At 46.1% G+C, this 18,628-nt stretch overlaps 1 protein-coding gene across 1 annotated transcript in view; it reads right to left on the reverse strand.

Annotated features, from left to right (window-relative positions):
• tmem132e (transmembrane protein 132E) overlaps window positions 1–4,370 on the reverse strand; it is a 327,452-nt gene extending 323,082 nt beyond the window's left edge. The window contains exon 1 of the mRNA XM_069145923.1: window positions 2,747–4,370. Within this exon, the coding sequence (XP_069002024.1) occupies window positions 2,747–2,810 (64 nt within the window). The 5' untranslated portion in view covers window positions 2,811–4,370. The remainder of the gene's footprint in view (window positions 1–2,746) is intronic.
• Between the last annotated feature and the right edge of the window lie 14,258 nt (window positions 4,371–18,628).

Below are 18,628 nucleotides of genomic sequence, written 5' to 3' on the forward strand. Positions count from 1 at the left end.
CGTCTGCTCGGCTTTCATCCAGCGAGGCGGGAACGCGACCGGGTCTCTCCGCGTGGACGTCAATTTGTAGAGGAGAAAGAAAAAAAAACACATACGGAGGTTTCTTCCTGTTAAAAGGCAGTTGTTGTTTTTGTTTTGTTGTTTTTTTTTCTCTCAGCCTCTTAAGAGGGAAATTTTTTCTTTTTGAATTGTTTGGTTTCATTCGTGCAACGTCGTAAAAGTTCTGTTGTCGGGACGTCACCGCGTTATAAAAGCAAAGCAGAATTGAAATGACAACGATCTCAGAAAATGGTTTCGGTCATTTTTGAACGTGATAGTTTTCTCCCGACATTATTAACATGAACATCTTGAACAAAACCAGCAAACCGGAGGCTTCGCCGTCGGCCCTTCAGGTCCTGTTTTTAGAACGGGTCACAAAACTAAACAATAAATCGAGAAAGTAACCAGCAGATAATAATGAAAGTAATTCATGTCTGCAGCCCTGTAATTATCATTGGTTCATTTTATGTGGGTTAAAAGTTTTAGTTGGTAAAATGTAGTAATTTCAGGATATTAGCAGGGTTGTTTTTTTTTGGTTCGGGCACGGTATCGGGACTGCCGTCTACGAGACAATATTATTAGTTAGACTTGGTTTAGGTATCAAACCTCAATACGTTTCGGCAGCAACAGAACAAGTGCCAAAAAAAAAAGAAAAAGTAATTTTATTTAACTATTCCGAGATCTAATACTTCCTCATTTCATCAATACTTTTTTTTTTTTTATTTTGACCAGTTTGGCGTTTCGTGCTAACAACGTTCAGCCGCTTCCGTTTGGACGACCTTTAATTTACGCCAAAACGTGCAATTTCGCCGCAACACCCGCGACGAGGAACTAGAAAACCTCAAACACGCCGAACTGAAGCGTCCTTGAGCAAAAAAAAAAAAAAAGGTAAACCCTTTCAGCTCCAAGCGTGCGAGCGACCTCTGACCTCCACGCGACCAATCGACGTCGACGACAAATCCCCGCGAGTCTCTTCTGGAGATGACGACTTCAAGGTGAGCGGAGTGAGAAATAATAGATTCATTACTTTACCGGCTTGTTTTGGGTTTTTTTTCCCCCCAGAGAAGCTTTAAAGGCCGTGATATTGCTTCTTTCACACCTTGGGGATTCGTCTTGCAAATTGTTTACTTGCCACCACGACTGTGAGGTGTGTGTGTGTGTGTGTGTGTGTGTGTGTGTGTGTGTGTGTGTGTGTGTGTGTGTGTGTGTGTGTGTGAGGGTCGAGGGGGGCCGAATCCGATTGGTGCGCGGAGCAGCGCTGACCACAGGCGTTAGCTGGGATCTGTGTGGGCAGAGTTGTTGCGGCAGCGTGCCGGCGTGACGGCCTCGCAGCCTCGGAGAAGCCATCAAGGAGAGTATGCGCTTTAGTGCGCACGTAGGCGGGTTGGTTTTTTTTTTTTTTCCTTCTTCCTTTTGTGTGGTAATGAAATTGAGGCAAGATTTAGTGAAAATGAGCAGGAAGAAGAGGAGATATTGTGCAGGGAAAAAAATGCCCCCGAAAGGATGCAAAAGGGGTGGTTATGCAGTAAATATGAAAATAAATAAAAATGTGCACTTCACTGCAGCTCACTTTAAAAAAAAAAAAAAAATAGAGAGAGAAGCTTTCATGGCTAATCTAAAGTCTAAATACGGGCACCCTCGGCTGCAAATGAAAAAAAAAAACAGGAGACACAAGTACGGGGGGGAAAAAAAAAAGAAAAAGGTGCTGCTACTCGGCTCGCCTCTCGGCAGTGCACTTTAATCCGCCCGTTGCCATGTCACACTTTGCACACACTGCTGGGAAAACACTGCTGCTGCTGCATTAATAAAGGAAGGAGAAGAAGAAGAAAAAAAAGGAGTTGGATATTAAAAGGAAAGGATTAGTGGGGGGAAGAAGGGGGGGGAGTTTTGGAGTCCAACTAGATCTAGATCACTGGGACATGTCAGGAAATCATCTTTGGGTTGTTTGATTTGGATTTCGTAGGACTTTGCTGTGGCTCTATGTGGGACACACACACACACACACACACACACGCACACACACACGCACACACACACGCACACACACAGGAGGAGGAGGAGAAATCAAAAAGGTTGATGGGTGCTTAATGTGTTGTGAAGTCTCTGGGTTTTCACTGTATTGATCGGCCGGTTCTGCTCCTTTCTTATCGACGGTCACCTGATGGCGCCGACTTCTTTACGTCTGCTGCTGGTAATCACTGCAATCACACTGTCACGATGGTGTTTATTGTGTCGCGGGAGGCTCTTTCAGCAACATACGGCGGGGCCATGCGATTATTGATATTGAATTTATTGGGAAAAAAAAAAAAGGAAAAAAAAGTGCTGGAGGAATATGAAAAAGGGGGGGGAGGGGGGGGGGTTGCACTTTTTTGGGCCGGGACATTAGTGGAGGGGCTCTTCGAATCCTGTGACAGGATTTATGTGTATTTGCGCCTATCTGTGTGTGGTTGGTGGAGGTTAGAGGGGGGGGGGGGGGGGTTAAGGAGCAAAAAAAAAAAAAAACAATCCCAGCAGCAGCATGTTAGACATACATTTTTTGGAGCACCATCACTTTCTATGCAACACAGTTATGAACCCCACTGGAGGTGTGTGTGGGGGGGGGGGGGGGGGGGGGGGGTCTGAGAGAGAGAGAGGGGGGGGTCTGAGAGAGAGAGAGGGGGGGGGGTCTGAGAGAGAGGGGGGGGGGGGGTAGGAGGCTGTTACTCACCACAAGAAAGCGCCGCCACACAGATGAGCAGGGGAGTCCATCTGAAATCCCGTACACCTGACATGGTAGAAATTCCCAGCAGGGCGGATGTTAAAATCCCAGTTGTCCCAGTAGCCGCTCGGTTGGTTGATTGATTGATTGATTGATTGATTGATTGGAGGAAATAAAAAGCTTGCTTTCTTTCTTTCTTTCTCTCTCTGCAGGTGGTAGCCCCTCTCCACGCGCCGCTGTTGCAGTTCTTCTTCCGAGGGCGATGTGTGTGTTTGTGGGGGGGGGGTGTGGGTGTGGAGGGGGGGGGGTGTCTTTTTTTTTAAAGTTGGATAATGCGCAATAGACAGATATCTATCTGCACGTGAGCGTTGTGTAGTGTTCAGAAATGTGCCCGCCCGGCTCCAGCGTGTCCACAGACCTGACGACGCGCGTCTCCTCCGCGCAAAGCGGAGCGTTTTCCTCCACAACGCGGCAGGAGGAGGAGGAGGAGGAGGAGGAGAAAGTTACAAGTATTCCTGCTGCAAATTAAGCAACTGTGGAAAAAAAAAACAATAAGAAAGAAACGGATCCAAGTCCTTGTCACACCCCACCAACCCACCAACCCACCCCCAGACCCCCTTTTTACAAAAACAACAAAAAAATGGGTATAATTATAAATCAATGGACATCCGTGGAGAGATGACGCGCGCGTCCCTGGCTTGAAACGCACAGCAGCCCGACCGGCACGCTTGTTGGGGTTTTTTTGAGGTTGTTTTTTTTTTCTCCCACAACGAGCTGGATTAGTCTGAATCGCAACCAGGAGACAACGGGCAGCAGATTGTGTCTGTGCGGTTAGTCATTCTCCAAAATACCAAAATACACGAAATTCCTTGCGCCAAAAGAAGAAAAAGACCACAAAAAAAAAAAAAGAGGCGTCCAGAAAAAAGGGGGGGGGGGGGATCCGCACCGAGCTCTTTTGGCTTCACAGCTGACTTGGTTAGAAATCCACAGCGGAGAGAAGAAGGTGGAAAGACATTTTTTGAGAGCTGGAGCGGGTCAAAAGATGCAGCCTCTCAAAAACAAGCCGAGAAAAGGTCCGGGTTTGGTTGGTCGGCTTGAGAGAGACCCAGCGGCTCGGTTCTCCTTCCTCTCTCCTCCTCTTCTCCAGGAGTTCACCTACCGCAGCGTGTTTGCGACAGTCAGCTGGGAATCATCGCGCGCTGTCACGGGGTGGAAATAAAAAATAAAAATAAAAAATAAATAAACCGCAAACATCCAGAAAAGCTGCCCACTTTTCTGATTTTCCCTTTTTTTTTTTTTTTTTTTTGTCCCCTCTTTTACTTTGCCAGAGAACCGGAGCGGAGCATCGTCGGTGCCGCTTCCACCGAGGAGGGGAGTCTGAAACACCGCCAAGTCCCGACAACTCTCCGGGGGGGTTGTTTTTTTTTTTTGGTGCGCGTTTGCGCGTCTTGTGGTTTTTTTTTTTTAATCCAACTAGGTGACCGGAAGCGCGTCTCCGTGGTGGTTCCCAGCGGGAGACTCGGTCCGTCTGTCCGTCCCGTCCGTCTCGTCTGTCTTCACCGCTGCAGCCCGTCGCTCCGGCTTTTTAACTCCGCTCCAAACTAAACGTGTTCACCTTAAAATGTCCAGAGCCGCAGCTCCTGGTCGTGAAGCGCGCGCGCAGACGGGCGATTTCCGCTGGTAGTTTTTCAAAATAAAACTAATTAGGGAACCGCGCGTTAGTTAGGTTTGCGTAATGTCCAGAGAAATACATACAATTTCCCACATCTAAATGAATTGGTTTGGCATTGACAATACAATCACACTAATAATATTATTATTATTGTTCGTACTGTCGTTATTATTTACCTATATTTTAATTATTTCATCAATATCATGTTAAATGCTGCTTCTCGTATGCTGAAGAAGCCTTAACATAGAGAGGATTAAACAGGGCTATCAAAACTGGACCAAAGCGTGACTAATAAGCCCCGAGGCTGTTAGCTTAAGAAGAATCCCCACTAATCCCTAATTAATAATTTCCACAGCAACGACATGTCACACAATTAAACCTAATTCTAATTTGCTTGAAATTTACAAGCTTGTTTCAGGCCGTAGCTGCACGTATGTACGTGTTTCCCAGCTCGAAGTCTGGAGTTGTTGTTTTTTTGTTGTCTTAATGTCTGGTGAGTGACACCTGCCAGTTTATTAACCCATGCTTTTATCTTAAAAGCAAAACCACCTACTTCCGGTTTCGCCCCCCCCCATTACGCGTGGTGAACTTTATGCAGCTCCAACCTGGCATCACAGACCAAAATTAATCACGTGAGTGTCTTACCCGCCTCCTCTTCATCCAAAGGGGGGGAAAGTATCCGAAGACCAGAGGCCTCGCTCCTGCAGAGTCATGGCTTCACTGGAGTCCTGCAAAAAAAACAACAACAACAACACAGCTTTTATTTACAGCTTCATTTCATTCAGCCAGAATCGTGTTTAATAAGAATATTAATCTTTGTGACACTTTACACTTCTAGGTATGGGAGCTTTTTCAGTTCATCGCCTTGACAAACACGGATGTGACCAACTGATCCATTCAGATGAGTCGACTTTCTTTGTATGTTCATTGATAAATATCCACTTGTAGGGAAATAATTGTTGAACTTTTTGGGAGGTTATGCTGACATCCAAATTAAAAACCAGCTTATTTGTGTCAAAAAGCAATAAAAACAAAAACAAAACAAAAAATCCCTCAGTTTCAACATTTAATATGTTGTCTTTGTTCTGTGTTTAAATCAATAACGGCTTTTCGGGATCTCTAAATGTTTTTATTTACATTTTACACAGCGTCCCAACTCTTTTTGGAAATGTTAAGTCTCATCAAATGAGGTACGTTGTGATTTCAGCTGATATAAATCAAACTGAACAGAGTCCCGGTGAGACAGCGAACAGGAAACTTGTGGGTTGTGTGTTAATTAGGCCGGTTTCAGAATTGTAAATAAAAAGTGAAATCTTTCGGAGGTGTTTTCTGTGCCGATTGTCTGTTTAAATTTTGTCAGCTGCACGTTCCTCCTGCGAATCTCCTGTTCGCGTCCCGCGTGTGTGCTGCTGGATGGAGGTAATGTTCAGCAGCACCGGCACTCTCGAGACGGGCCGTGGCCCTCAAACCGTGATTGATTTGTTATCACGAGGCCCCAACGTGTGGCCAAAAAAAATAATAATAATGATAAAAAAAAATCCCCCCACATTATTACACCGTGCATGTTTCTGCTGAACCGAGAAAAAAGTCAGACTGATCCGACCCGGCGACGTCTTTCCAGTCTTCATCTGTCCGGTTCTGGTGAGCCGGTGCCCCGAAGGCAGGATCAGGTTTCTGCTGCTGGTTCGACAGCGAGTGGAACCTGACGGGTGGTTGTTGGTTTTTTTTGTTTTTGTTTTTGCTGTTGTTGCCCGACCGCCTCGACACCGGACGTGCCGCGCATCCTGAAACTCTGCTCAAAACGGTTGTAAACAGTGTTTATCCGAGTTACTGTAGCCTCCTCCGTAAGACGCAACCTCTCTGACCTCCCTCGTCAACAAGGTGTTTTTCTCAGGGCGTTTGTGTTCTCGAACCATTTGGACTAAACTCTGGAGGCTGCGGGCGGAAATCCGACGAGGTCGGTTTCGCAAATACTCACAACAGACCGTGATGTGTGACGTGAACGCTGGAATAAATCGCATGAATAAGCATGTAAACAGGTTCCCAACGAAGTGCTCGGCGAGTATATTCCTTCAGGTTACCACACAGCGTTTGTGTGGACGGCTTGTTAGCTAACAGGCGAGGGAAATTTAAATGAATTTGCTCCTCGCTGCCTTGTAATGCAGAAAGCTCGCAGAGCTCGGTGTCTTTTTTTTTTTTTTTTCTTAAACAACTGCTTGCAGGAAGGAAGCTAACAAGCACCAAATCCCACGGTGTCCAAAAGCTTAACACAGCTAATTCATCACAGCCACTTATACAAATCAAGTCACTTGCAATTTTCCAGTTAGAGCACCTGAGCCTCGGCGCGGCAGGAAGCTCCCAGGTGAGAGAGCGGAGCGCAGGGGCCCCGCTGCACCTGCCGCTGGGGGGGCCCGCTGGGGGGGGCCCGCTGGGGGGGGCCCCGCTGGGGGGGCCGTGAGGGGCCGCCGCAGGCTTCGACCGCTGAGACGCGACTGTGGGTGGTTCGTTTGGGGCGGTAATCTGTCGTCGCAGCCCCCCCCCCCCCCCCCCCCGATATTTAAATATAAAACACGATTTACTTTGTAGAAATAAAAGTGTCCCGCGGTCAGAAGTTGGAGGAGCTCCCCCTGGGAATTTAAATCACGTTTTTGCCGCTTTTCGTCGTCGTCACCGCTCGCGTGCGAAACATCCATTTTAATCAGGAGCGCTAACGAGCGCTCCTTTTCCACACGTCTCCGTCGGTAACCAGCCGCCGCCGCCGCCCGCAGGTTTGTCCCGTGACGAGTCGCCGTCACGGCCCGTCGCCCCGAACGCCGCTCGGTGGGACCGAACGCCGGCGTGCGATGCCGTTCGTGAGCCGGCGCAGCTGTTCGAGACGTCTTTCTCTTTCCGTTGTCGACAACGTAACACGGCTCGTTACAACGCGCCATTCAAGAGGTGTCCTTGAATTGTCTCTGTTGTAAATTGTAAACTTGGAATACGTTTTTGTTTTGTTTGTTTTTTAAGCCTTAAATTCACAAACGAATCTCCACCGTTCACCAGATCTAGTAAAAGCTTGGACGTCTGGTCCAAACCAGAAAAAAACCAGAATAAAGAAGAGCTTTAGAAATGCTGAAAACCTTCTTCTTCTTCTTCTTTCTCTTTTTAGAAACTCGTCCCATAAACGTCAAAATATTCATTCCGACATAATATCTCCTCAGTTCATTTATTACCTGAGATCACAAACAAAAACACCAGTTGTTCATATTTATTTGAATTTTATTGGCATGACGCCAAATCACAACATCTCAGGTTGCTTCACGGGAAAAGTCGAGACAGAAACCGGCGTAATTATTCTGTAAAATAAAACAATAAAGACACTTTGTGGAGCCAGTTACTCCTTTTTTCTAACAGACACTCCTGAAACGGTACGAGTCCCTTCCACTATGCAGTTTTAATATGTGGCCAAAACATCCCAGAAAACCTTGTGCGACACCGGTTCAGTTATTCCACCAAGGAGATTCCAGTGGTTTTGTTTTTGTCTCTGCTGCTCTCAGCGGGTTGACGGTCAGAGAACAAACAACAAAAGTCCTGTTGCAATCCTTCCAGGAACCAACCAGGGTTTTTAGGAAACATCCGAATTCAGAGCGAAAGCTACCTCCGGTTCAGTTATGGGATGGATGTCCAGAGCACTCGGAGGACGAAGAGCGGATGACCGTCCGTCTTCAGTTGTCGTGCCAGCAGCGGGTCGACAGTGTTGTGTTGTTGTTGTTTTTTTTTGGGTGGCGTGACTTTACCGCTATCGGACGAACGGCCTGGAGACTCGGGTGCGGAGGTGAAACGTCTCTCCGACCTGCACGCGGGTGTAAACAGACTTTCGTGATTCCCGGACAATGAAAAGCTTATGACTTCGGACATCTTTTGATTTCTCCTTCAGCGGCACCACAAGGTTGCCATCTAACTTTACGCGAAGAAAAAAAAAAAACAGCTGTTGGAAATACAAGGACGGGCAGTCGAGCACGATGCAAAGAGAAACGCGGGAGTCCTTAAAGTCCATGCAGGGTCCGACGCTGACAGGATGTTGATCAAGAAACACAACTCTAGAAAAACAAAGGGTTTAGACTCCGGGCGACCAAAATCGATAACCCCGGCCGACCGGGAGTTGCGCTGCGTTTCCAATCGGATACCTTTTCTTTTTACTTTTAGTACGTCCCGGTACTTTTGGCATACTAAATTGTTTTTAAGCATACTTGACAGTATGCTAGTATGGATACTTGAAGAGGAGCAGGTGGACCTAGGAGCCGGTGAGGTGGGCGTGGCCACCGGTGGAACGGGCATCGAAAGAGATAAGAGGAAGACTGGCGGCCTCCGGTGGGCGGAGGGAGTAATGCAGGGAATAATCCGTGTATACAAATACAGACTTTCTCTTTCCCTTCGCATGAATCCTTAAAAACATTTGCGATCCCACATTACACAATCATCAGATTACGTCTTTCAAGGCTTTGGTTTTTCAACCAAATCTCACTTTCCCATCAGCCTCAGCTGCTCTCAGCAAATACGAGCTCTGCTAACACAAGTTCTGTCAACTAAAAGCTGGTGAACTCTGCAAACATGATATCCACTGTGGGCGTGTGAGCACTCTGACATCCACCAGCTCAGGGTGCAGCGGTGCGTTGAGCGAAATGCTCGCAGGTCGAGCCTCACTCGTCATCTTGTTTCCAAACTTCGGATTTAATTGTTGCTCATTTAGTCGATAATAAATAATGATGTGGAGAAATTAGTCAAATTTTCACAGACGTGAAAAAAAAAAAATGTTGCAACAGATTGTTTTTCATTTAAGGTTTTAAGGAAAAATAAATCTTAAATGATATTATCATATATCATTATAAGTCTTTTAGACATTAAAACATTTGTGTTGCAGTTGAAACACAAGGAGTGTTTTTTTCATTTAAATTCAGTTGAAGCAGTGACTGCACGCTTTAAAACACATACTATAGTGCTTTAAAGTCAGTTTTAAATGCTCCAGCAACATAATTACCGTTTGCCACTTCTTTTTTTTCTTCTTTTTTTTTTTTACTGTATAATCAAAAACTTAATGATGTGAGAACTAAATACTTTTCTGGGTGCATTACGTCTCAGTGCGAAAGCTCTGCATGTATTCAGGGTGATGTATCGTGATGAAGTCACGCGCTGCTGTTTTTACCGGCATTAAAGTTATGGTACATTTGTAATTTGTTCAGTTTACCACCGTCTCCGTCTGCATCCGCTCTCTCCCGGACCGACGAGATCGCCGCTCGCAGGAACTCCACGGACGCGACGGCCGAATGACTCGACGTCCACGCGGCCCGCGATTAAAACGACCTCGCCGCCAGAGCCGAGTGGCCTCGGTCGGCCGTGCGCGCTCTCGTCAGGCACAATGTCGGGAAAGAGGCGAAGAAAACCCCGGATTTCTCTTCTTTCTTCTTCTTCTTCTTCTTCTTCACAGATTTCTCTGCTTCCCCGTCAACGCGGTTTATTTCTGCCGATGCACGTTCTGGCTGCCGGGTGCGAAATGGACGAGAAGTTTCCTGCTCCTCAAACGGTCCCGGGTCTCTGTAACTTTAATCCGGAGGAATCGTCAAGCATGGAAGAGGAGCAATTAAGGCCAGACGTTGTAGGTAAAAAAAAAACACAGCTTTTTCAGGCGTTGGCCAAATTTGCTTCCGTAACGTGTCTTCTTTCAGACTGGCGGAAAGAAAATGTCCCAAATACACATGAATGGGTTTATTTTCCTGAATTTTGTGCATTTGTGTCGGTAAACTTCACGTATATAATGTTGTATAAAACAAGCTATGAACAATATATGAAGAAATGCCCGATCGGATGCCCGACCCGCCGCTATGAAGTTGATATTTTATTGCGTTTAAAGACCATTTTGAAGAACGGGAACTCCGTGTTTTCTTCCTGCTTTGAATCGGTTTCTGTTGTGCAGAAGAAAAAACAATAAAGCTGAACTTTGCCCCCGCCCCCCCTCCCACCACCCCCACCCCCACCCCCACCACCACCTGTGATTACGACACTCGACGTCTGCAAGCTTTTGTAAAGAATTCAAAGCAAAGGACAAACGTAAACATACATAAGTTGATAAGTTGACTTGCAATCACTTGAGACATCAACAACAACAACAACAACAACGACAATCAATGCAAGAAAAGAAGAAGAAGAAAGAAAAAAAAAAAAAGAAGAAGTGCAGTCACTTTGCAAGTCAGATGAAAGTGCAATCACTCTCAGAAGATCAGTCCTCTCTGCTCCTCTCAGACTCGGCGGCTTTTCAAAAAAAACAGCCTCGCAGGCTCGACACCGCCACTCTCAGTCATATTTAATGCCGCGGTTAGATCTGAGCTTTGCTTCCAACGCGTCAGAAACAGAGACGAGATGTGGCGTCGGGAGGATGAGGAGGGGGGGGGGGTTCTTCCTTCTGCACGGAAAGTCAGATTTCACCGAGATGTGATTTATTTTTTTACATTTTTTTTTTTTTTTACAAAAATACAAATAATAAAAAGTCAGGCGAAGGTTAAAGTTCGACAGACGTCATCTCGACAAACACGTCCTCCTCCGCCGAGCCGAAGGTGCTTCTGTAATAAACTCGACTGAGACGGCTGAAAGAAAAAAAGAAATCACAGCTTCCTGTAGATGCACTCGTATTCTCAAGAGAATATTTCCTTTGTCAGTCGCCGGCTTCTGGGTGAACGAACCGATCTCTGTGTGCAGATTTCACTCCCGAGGGAATACTTTGGCATTTTGGAAAGCCTCCTGTGACGGAGGAGTTGTCGGCGCTCCTGATGACACCGCGCTCACGTCTACACGGCAGACCAAAGCCCATTAGCTTAGCTTAGCATAAGGCAGAAAAGGAGAAGAAAAACTCTCAGAAACAGCACACATTTCTTTCATTTAGGCGAGTTTAAAACCATCAATTTGTGGCGGGTCGGGTGGGAAGCGCTCTCTTGACTATCGGGAACCTCGACGTCTCTTCGTCGGGAAAACAAACGTGGAAAACCGACGGGACCCTCCGCGGGAGGTCGGGCGCGAGGACGCTGGTGTTTCCCGATCGTGGAGCTCGAGCTCAGCGGGCGTTCTGGGGCAAAAAAAAAAAAAAAAAACCCCGAGCGCGGCAAAATGTCTCGGCCACCTCCAGACGGGGGGGTGGGGGGGGGGGGGGTAACGGTGACGTTGGAGGACGGCGTGTTGGTATCTGAAGTTTAATGCTGATTCATTGTTTTCATCGTTTCGAGAACGCCATTGAAGGGGCTAAAAAAAAATTTTAAAAAAAAAATCGATATCCGCCGCACATGTGAGGAAGAAACAGATGTTTGCTTCGGTCTTTTGTCATCTCTGACTTTCGGCGTGCGCTGAGCAGCCCCCCCCCTCCCCGACATCCAATAAACTTCTCAGCCACCAGTGATTTAGATTTCTAAATTGACTATCTTTAACTATTTAACAGTTTTCTTGGCAGCAGTAGATGCTCTCACAGCTCTTTAATCTAGTTTTAAAACACAACGTCAACAGCTGTCCGCGGCTCAACGAGCAGATTCGGGCGATTAAGAGGAGACGGCGTGAAGTACAACATAAACGAAAGAGTTCTGAACTTGTTTTTCGGGGTTGCTCGTGATGAAATTACTGTCAATTTAATGTTTCACAGTGGGCTGCGGGTAAAATATGTTTGTAATCTCATTGCCGTGAGTAGCAATAACTGCAGAACTTTATTAAAGACCGCTGATCAAGTGCTGGATTCAATGTTTGGTCACTCACGGGAACAAAATAAAAAGTTTTAGATTTTCTCCGCCGGGGGAGCGGGGCGGAGGGTGGGGCGGGAAGCGGACGCACACGAGGATAATGAACACCAAACTCCTTTCAAAACTTAATTTCTAATTTTGCAAATTCGCTAGCGGCTCTGGGCTGCACGAGGCCTCCACCTCCACCGAACCGGACGTCTGGCTGACAAGCGCTAAAAGCTCCGAAGTGTACCTGAGCAGGGTAAAGGAAGCGGGAGGAGCCTCATTAGGACGCTCGCACTGCTGAGAGCTTCACCCAAGTGCACCGAGTGCAGGAAACACCTTCGATCTGAGACGGCGTGGTGCCCAAACAGAGGGCGTTCTCCACTTGGCATGAAGATGCCTTCCCGTCCGCATCCGATCACAAGCGGTCAGCGAAGGTTCAGGCGCTCGGGACGCATTCGGAGGCGCTTCTGGGACGCTTCTGGGACGTTTTAGCAGCGGAAACGCGACGCGTCCTCAAAAACCCGCCGACTCGGCCGACGTCGTCCAAATATCTGTAAAAACATAAATGCAGCTCCACGTTCTCGCGTTCGTTACCGTCACGGCAGGTTCGATAGTTTTTTTTTGTTTGTTTTTTTTGTCCTCCATTCAATCCTTTACTTGAAGATCTCTTCACCGAAGCTTTTGTCTTTCTTTTTCTTTTAGTCTGTCGCGCCTCGGCCCGAGACCCGTCCGCGACCCGTCCGCGACCCGTCCGCGACCTCGACAGTCTGCGGTACGACTCATACGCGCCCTCGGGGGGGGGGGGGGGGGAGAAAAGACACAAAGAATCTTTTACGCTTTTATCCGGCGGCAGGTTGCATCTTCAAAGGCATTTTCATGTTCACACAGATGTCTGCCATCTGCCTGGAATGATAAAATGTTTGCCCGGAGCCAAACCATACTTTTAATTTCCACAGTGTGCGAGTCTCTCCGCTCTGTACTGCGTCTTTGTCGGCAGTTGGATTCAGTGCCGGTCGATGGCGCTCCGTTCGCTCCGGTGAAAGTCGCTTCATCGGAGGGAAGAGTTGAGTTTTTCCCGGGTTTTCTCGAGTCAACGTAGCTTGTAGGTCCGTTCCCGGTTTCGAGTCAGTTGACAGCGTGCGGCACTTCCTTATGCAGACTGTATACGAAAGCGGGTGAAGTTTCCAGGTCTGAAAAGTGAATGCAATGCTGAAGTTTCTTAAAGTGCAATTACCACTGAAGGGCCACTAGGGGCTGGCTCCAAACAAAAACCTCCGGCTCCGGTAGACGTCCATTCAAAAAGCATCAAATCCACGATTTCATGTAAATGTCAAAAAGCTTACGACGAACAGCCCTACGGAGCGCTTTAGCATCTTTCAGCTCCCTGTTTTGGCTTTTGGTTTCCTGTTTTTATTCACTCATCGACCCTGTTCAGACAGAAATGCAAATGAGATATTGCTCCATAACTGATGGGAAGTTTAAACAACTACAAGTTGATGAAACTCTGGTGTTGTTGTTTTTTTTATATTATGCTCGTAGTATCGCTAAGTTCAAACGTTGATTGATCTGTAAACATGATTTTGTTGTTTGCCTTTGGAAATATTTCTTTCTTTTTTGAAATGCTTCAAAAACCTTGTTTTCAACCAAGAACGCCGACCATCGACTCACAATTTTGCGGCACACATCGGTTGCGAACAGGAATTTTGTTATTTAATACCATTTCAAATCTGTGAATAATTTGCGTTACGGTCCGCTTGTTCGAAAGCCCATCGGGTCCACGTATTAAATCAATCGTCCATACCTCGGCGGATGAAGTGTTTGCTTTATGATTTGATGGATTTAACAGATTGACACTATTGTTCAAGTTTTTTTGTTTTGTTTTTGCCTTCGCTGTAGGCTTATACGGCGTCTTCACACAAAGAAGAGATACCTCAGGGCATGAAGATTATGACTTTGGCTCACGACCTCATTCTACACATCTAATCCCGAAAACACAGCCTGAGTGAACCTCTGCGTCTGTGCACATTGTAATATTCACATCGTACCAGCTACCTAAGCCTTTGTAAGCTCCTCCGTGACCTCATACCATCGAAATGGCCTCTTTTCTCAGCACAGGACGGCGTCTGTACCCTAAAAGATGCTTCAACAATCGGAATAATTCACTTTTAAACACGGGATACGTTATCGTTATCAATATTGTTTTTTCTGTGTTTTTATTTATTTATATATTTTTTTGAACCTTGAAGATGTCAAATCTACTATCAGTCCCTTTTTACTCACGACTAATATGCTTTAACCCCGGGGCGGGGAGTCTTTTTCATATTAAAGGCCATTACGATTTAAATAACATCCTTCGAGGGCCGCGCTGAATTATTGAGCGTATATCACACCGGCCTCTCTAATGCGATGGCTGGAACTGCTTCTCTTTGGCGAAGGCGTGTCGTGTCAGAAGATGATGATGATGATGATGATGATGATGATGGTTTTCCAGGTTTGGGTCAGTAGGTCTTGGGTAGAACTGAGTTTTTGGTTGTCCCAAACCGATGCAAACTTCAGTGCTGCGTCTCCTCTGAACGGGGAAATCCTCTCGCTTTCAGCTTTTGCAGGTCAGTGATTTTGTGTCGTCGGGTATCAGACTCATCAGCTGGTTCCACATTAAGTGACCCTGAAAACCTCTCGCCAAACGCTCACCGGCATGTCCAGATGTCACAGCAGGCTTTTTAACTCTTGCCGCAATTGAGTTGCCATTTGAAAGCAGAGATCTGAGAAGCTGGTTTGGACCTCGGAGCGTCAGGACGATCAGCTCTGACAGATCCTCCAGGAATGTCCAGGCCAGATCTCGAAGCCACTTGCCGTCGACGAGTTCCTTCATCTCCATGAATTGTTTTGTTTCTTCCCTCGGTTTGTAAAACGGCGTGAGCGGACCTCCGGCTCCGACTCCAGCTCACTCTGGAGCTCCTTGGACTGGACTTTGCTTTTTGGTCTGTCGGTGGCGGTCCCGGTCTGGAGCGCGAACTGCAAAGCCTGAAGGGATCTGTAATCACCGTCTCTTTGCGGTCAGGCTTTGTCTTTATTGTTCGTGGCTGTACGGCTGTATCCCCAACAGATGCGCAGGTCAGATGTCCCGACGCCGACCTTATCACAATCTGGAGTTAAGACCATTCAAACAGGCTTATGTCCAACAGCGATTGTGCAGCAGGACAGCAGACGCCGTGTCACGCTTTGCGCTCTAAATGGTATTAACACGTCAAACAGGTCACCGGTGTAATAGGCTTCAGAAGCGTGGTTTCCCTGGATACTTCTTGCCAGAAGTTTTGCCCTTTGGCTCTTGTTGAGATTAACTCCTCCCGGTCGAATACACAACAGCAGAAAAACCACATGGCACGTATCAAGATATCCATGTTATGGGTTTACCCGGGAGGCGGCCGGACAATAATGCACCGTCACATGTATCCTTGACTGGTTTTCCAGGCTTCAGGAGGTCACGTAAGGTCCTACTTCATGTCTTGGCGCCGGCAACACAAGGCATTCAGTGTATGTGGTGACCTGGACAGACAGATGGCTTAGTGCTAAACTCCCTGGACACAATACCAAATGCTTTGGCACCGCCTGCGCCGTGAAGGTTTTACAACGTGCACAGGAACTCTGTAACGGTGTACATTTTTTTATTAAAAAAAAACAAACAAATGTCTCAAAATCTCTGTAGATGCCATTGTTACGCGAGTCTATTAAATTGGTACGGGGACTCACTTCGCCTGTAGCATTAGCATTCTTCAGCAGGAGTTTACAGACGAGCGTTAGCAGCCGGGGGCGACGCGCCATCCCTCTCAATCACAGCACCTGCTTTTTTTTCCCCCCGCTTGATGTGCACTGCAGCGCGGCGTCACGTCGAAAAGCGACGTCGCCTGAATAGAAGATTAGCGTCTCTGGCTGACTTTGTGGGAACTCCCCCCAGGCCTAACTTCTGAACTTCTGCAACCGGTCGTGCCTTCTGTATCCGACTGCGATCCGTTTCCGTCGTCGTCGTCTGGAGTTTCGGGATGCTGTTTGCAAAACGTCTTCTGCACTCTGTGTGTGGAAACGCATTTTGTGATGATTTCTCAGGATCTGCTTCATCTGCAGAATAACGTACTTCGTGTCAGCGTTACGTTGTGCCTTCGACTCGGGGTGAAAAGTGAGGAGCTTCGGGAAAAGGTCGCGGTTCGGCTGAAAATAAGCAATTTTACGTAAGTGGCGTTACGTACGTCGCGGAAGTTATTTAACGTACATCACGCCAGTTAAGTCCTTCCAATCTTTACTCAAACTCACCTTTTTAGAGCTGCTTCTTAATGCGTGATTTATATTGTTTTTACTGTTATCAGCTGCTTTCTACTGTGTGTGCCTAATGTGGTGTAATTTATACTTTTATGGGGTTGTTTTGATCATTTTCAACCTGTAAAGCTTCTTTGAGTATCTTGAAAAGCGCCACACAAACAAAATGTATTTATTATTATTATTATTAATAATAATAATAAACACATTACCTTATGAAAGTAACTTAAAAAGAGCTCCGCATTGACTTTTGCTTGCTCACGGACTCGAACGTTTGTCTCCCCGTAGAGCGTCTTGTGTTTGTACCATCCATCAAGCGTCTCCTTCAGAGGACATTGTCACTCTCCATCTACTTCATCACACGTTGCCCCCTGGCGATAACAAGAAGCTGGCTGGCCGTACATGCGTGACACCGACACGGTATTGTCTCGCCTACTGATGGCTGCGTTACGCAACTTAGTGCGGTAACAACCTGCCTCTATAGAGGAAACGGATGTTCAGGTCTTGCAACGGTAGGTGGCTTTAATTCATATATTTTTGGTTCTGCATGTACATGCCTTCAGGTGCTGAATATGAATCCCCTTTTTTTTATATATATATATATTTTTTTTAAGCCTCCCACTCCTACAGTCCCTGTCACCATGCAGTCTGTGCGTACGTGACACAAACCCGGCAGTACTACTTTGGCGTAACGTGTAGTTACGGCGAACCTTTTTTTTTGTCGTGTTGGTGTCAGTCAAGCCCGCATTCGGTTTGCAAATTGCTAGATTTACATGAAAACTGAAATATCATTATTTCTAACCCTCCCAGACAGTCTGGAGCTGTTTAAGCTGAGAAAGAAAAAAAAAAAGACAAGTCCTCAGGATTAATCCTGTTTACATGACTGTAGGAGTTGTTCTGACTGCGCTCAGATAAATGAAAATGGAGTTGCGCTAACGTGGCTTACAAAACTGCTCAACCGTTTTCAAGCGTCGTGTTCTGTGTGGCATTTTTGTTTTATACGTCTGCTCGGATATGCTTTCAATGTTCCGGTGCTGCGTACTTATTCATCACAGCAGGAGGCTCGACAATACATGAAAGAATTCATTTTAGTTTTATTTCTCACAAATTGCAGCCTTTTTCTCGCAGGGTCTCACATTTTTGCAAATTTAAATGTTTTTCAAAAGGGTGTAATAATTGAGAAAGTTCGTCCGTTTTAGTTCTCATGAAACCTTTTTAAGGATTTTTCCATGATGTCACTTTTCAATTCTCTCCAAAACTAAAATCAGGGTTGTTTTTATGCCATTTAAGGTCCTTAGAAAGCCGAGATTGACGGGCTTTCACGAGACACCGGCCAAATAGAAAAAGATCTCCTTCCAAAAAAAAAAATCTGGTTTGTGGAACCAGAAAAATAAGTATTCGTGCAGCTGAGAGCCAAATTTGAAGCCGCGAGTCACTGAAAAAAAACGACACATCCACGACTCCACTTCTCTACATATTGCATGTACAGCCTTGCGCTGACATGTCACCCCTGACACGACCTGACATGTGACAGACAGACTGAACAGCAAACAAGATGTCAGCCATATTGTTGTGTCACATCGGTCGTTAGCAAAGCACACGTTTTACTGCTTTGCCAAAGAAATACACTCTGCATTTCATAGTTAAACTTAACAACCCCATTAAGCTGTCAGTCTTTTCTACGCTCATGCCTCCCCGATGACACTTCACATCTGAACATTTACTTCAAAGCCAACTGTTCTCTTTCAGAAATTTGTTTTGGGATCTCACTTAAAAAAAATAACTCGGTATGTGCTCCCTCAAAACTATCTCCAGAAGTTTCACAATCATTGTGCTTAAATTTAGCTCGGTGCCAAGAGAAGCTCCTGTTGAACGTAGATATGCGCAAGGGTCTGAAAACATCACCAAAAAAAACCAAAAACTAAAAATGTACTTGAAGGAAGTGATTCCTAATAATAAATAAAGAAAAGAAAAACATTGCCGTTCGCCTGACAGCTGACTAAAATTCCCATTATCCACTCAAACTCTTATACAAAACCCATTTTGTAATATATAGGGAGCCCGCCGTCGTGTTTACACAAATTTCTGGTCTATAATTTGGTGGTGGCGGTCCTTGTTGTAATTGCTGTCAAAATATCAATGACATATTATCAAAAGCTTTTGTTGGGGCCT

The sequence above is a fragment of the Embiotoca jacksoni genome, unplaced genomic scaffold (assembly GCF_022577435.1).
Source record: "Embiotoca jacksoni isolate LCO1_2020_lvr unplaced genomic scaffold, fEmbJac1.0.p SCAF_13, whole genome shotgun sequence".
NCBI classification, from domain to species: Eukaryota; Metazoa; Chordata; class Actinopteri; family Embiotocidae; genus Embiotoca; species Embiotoca jacksoni.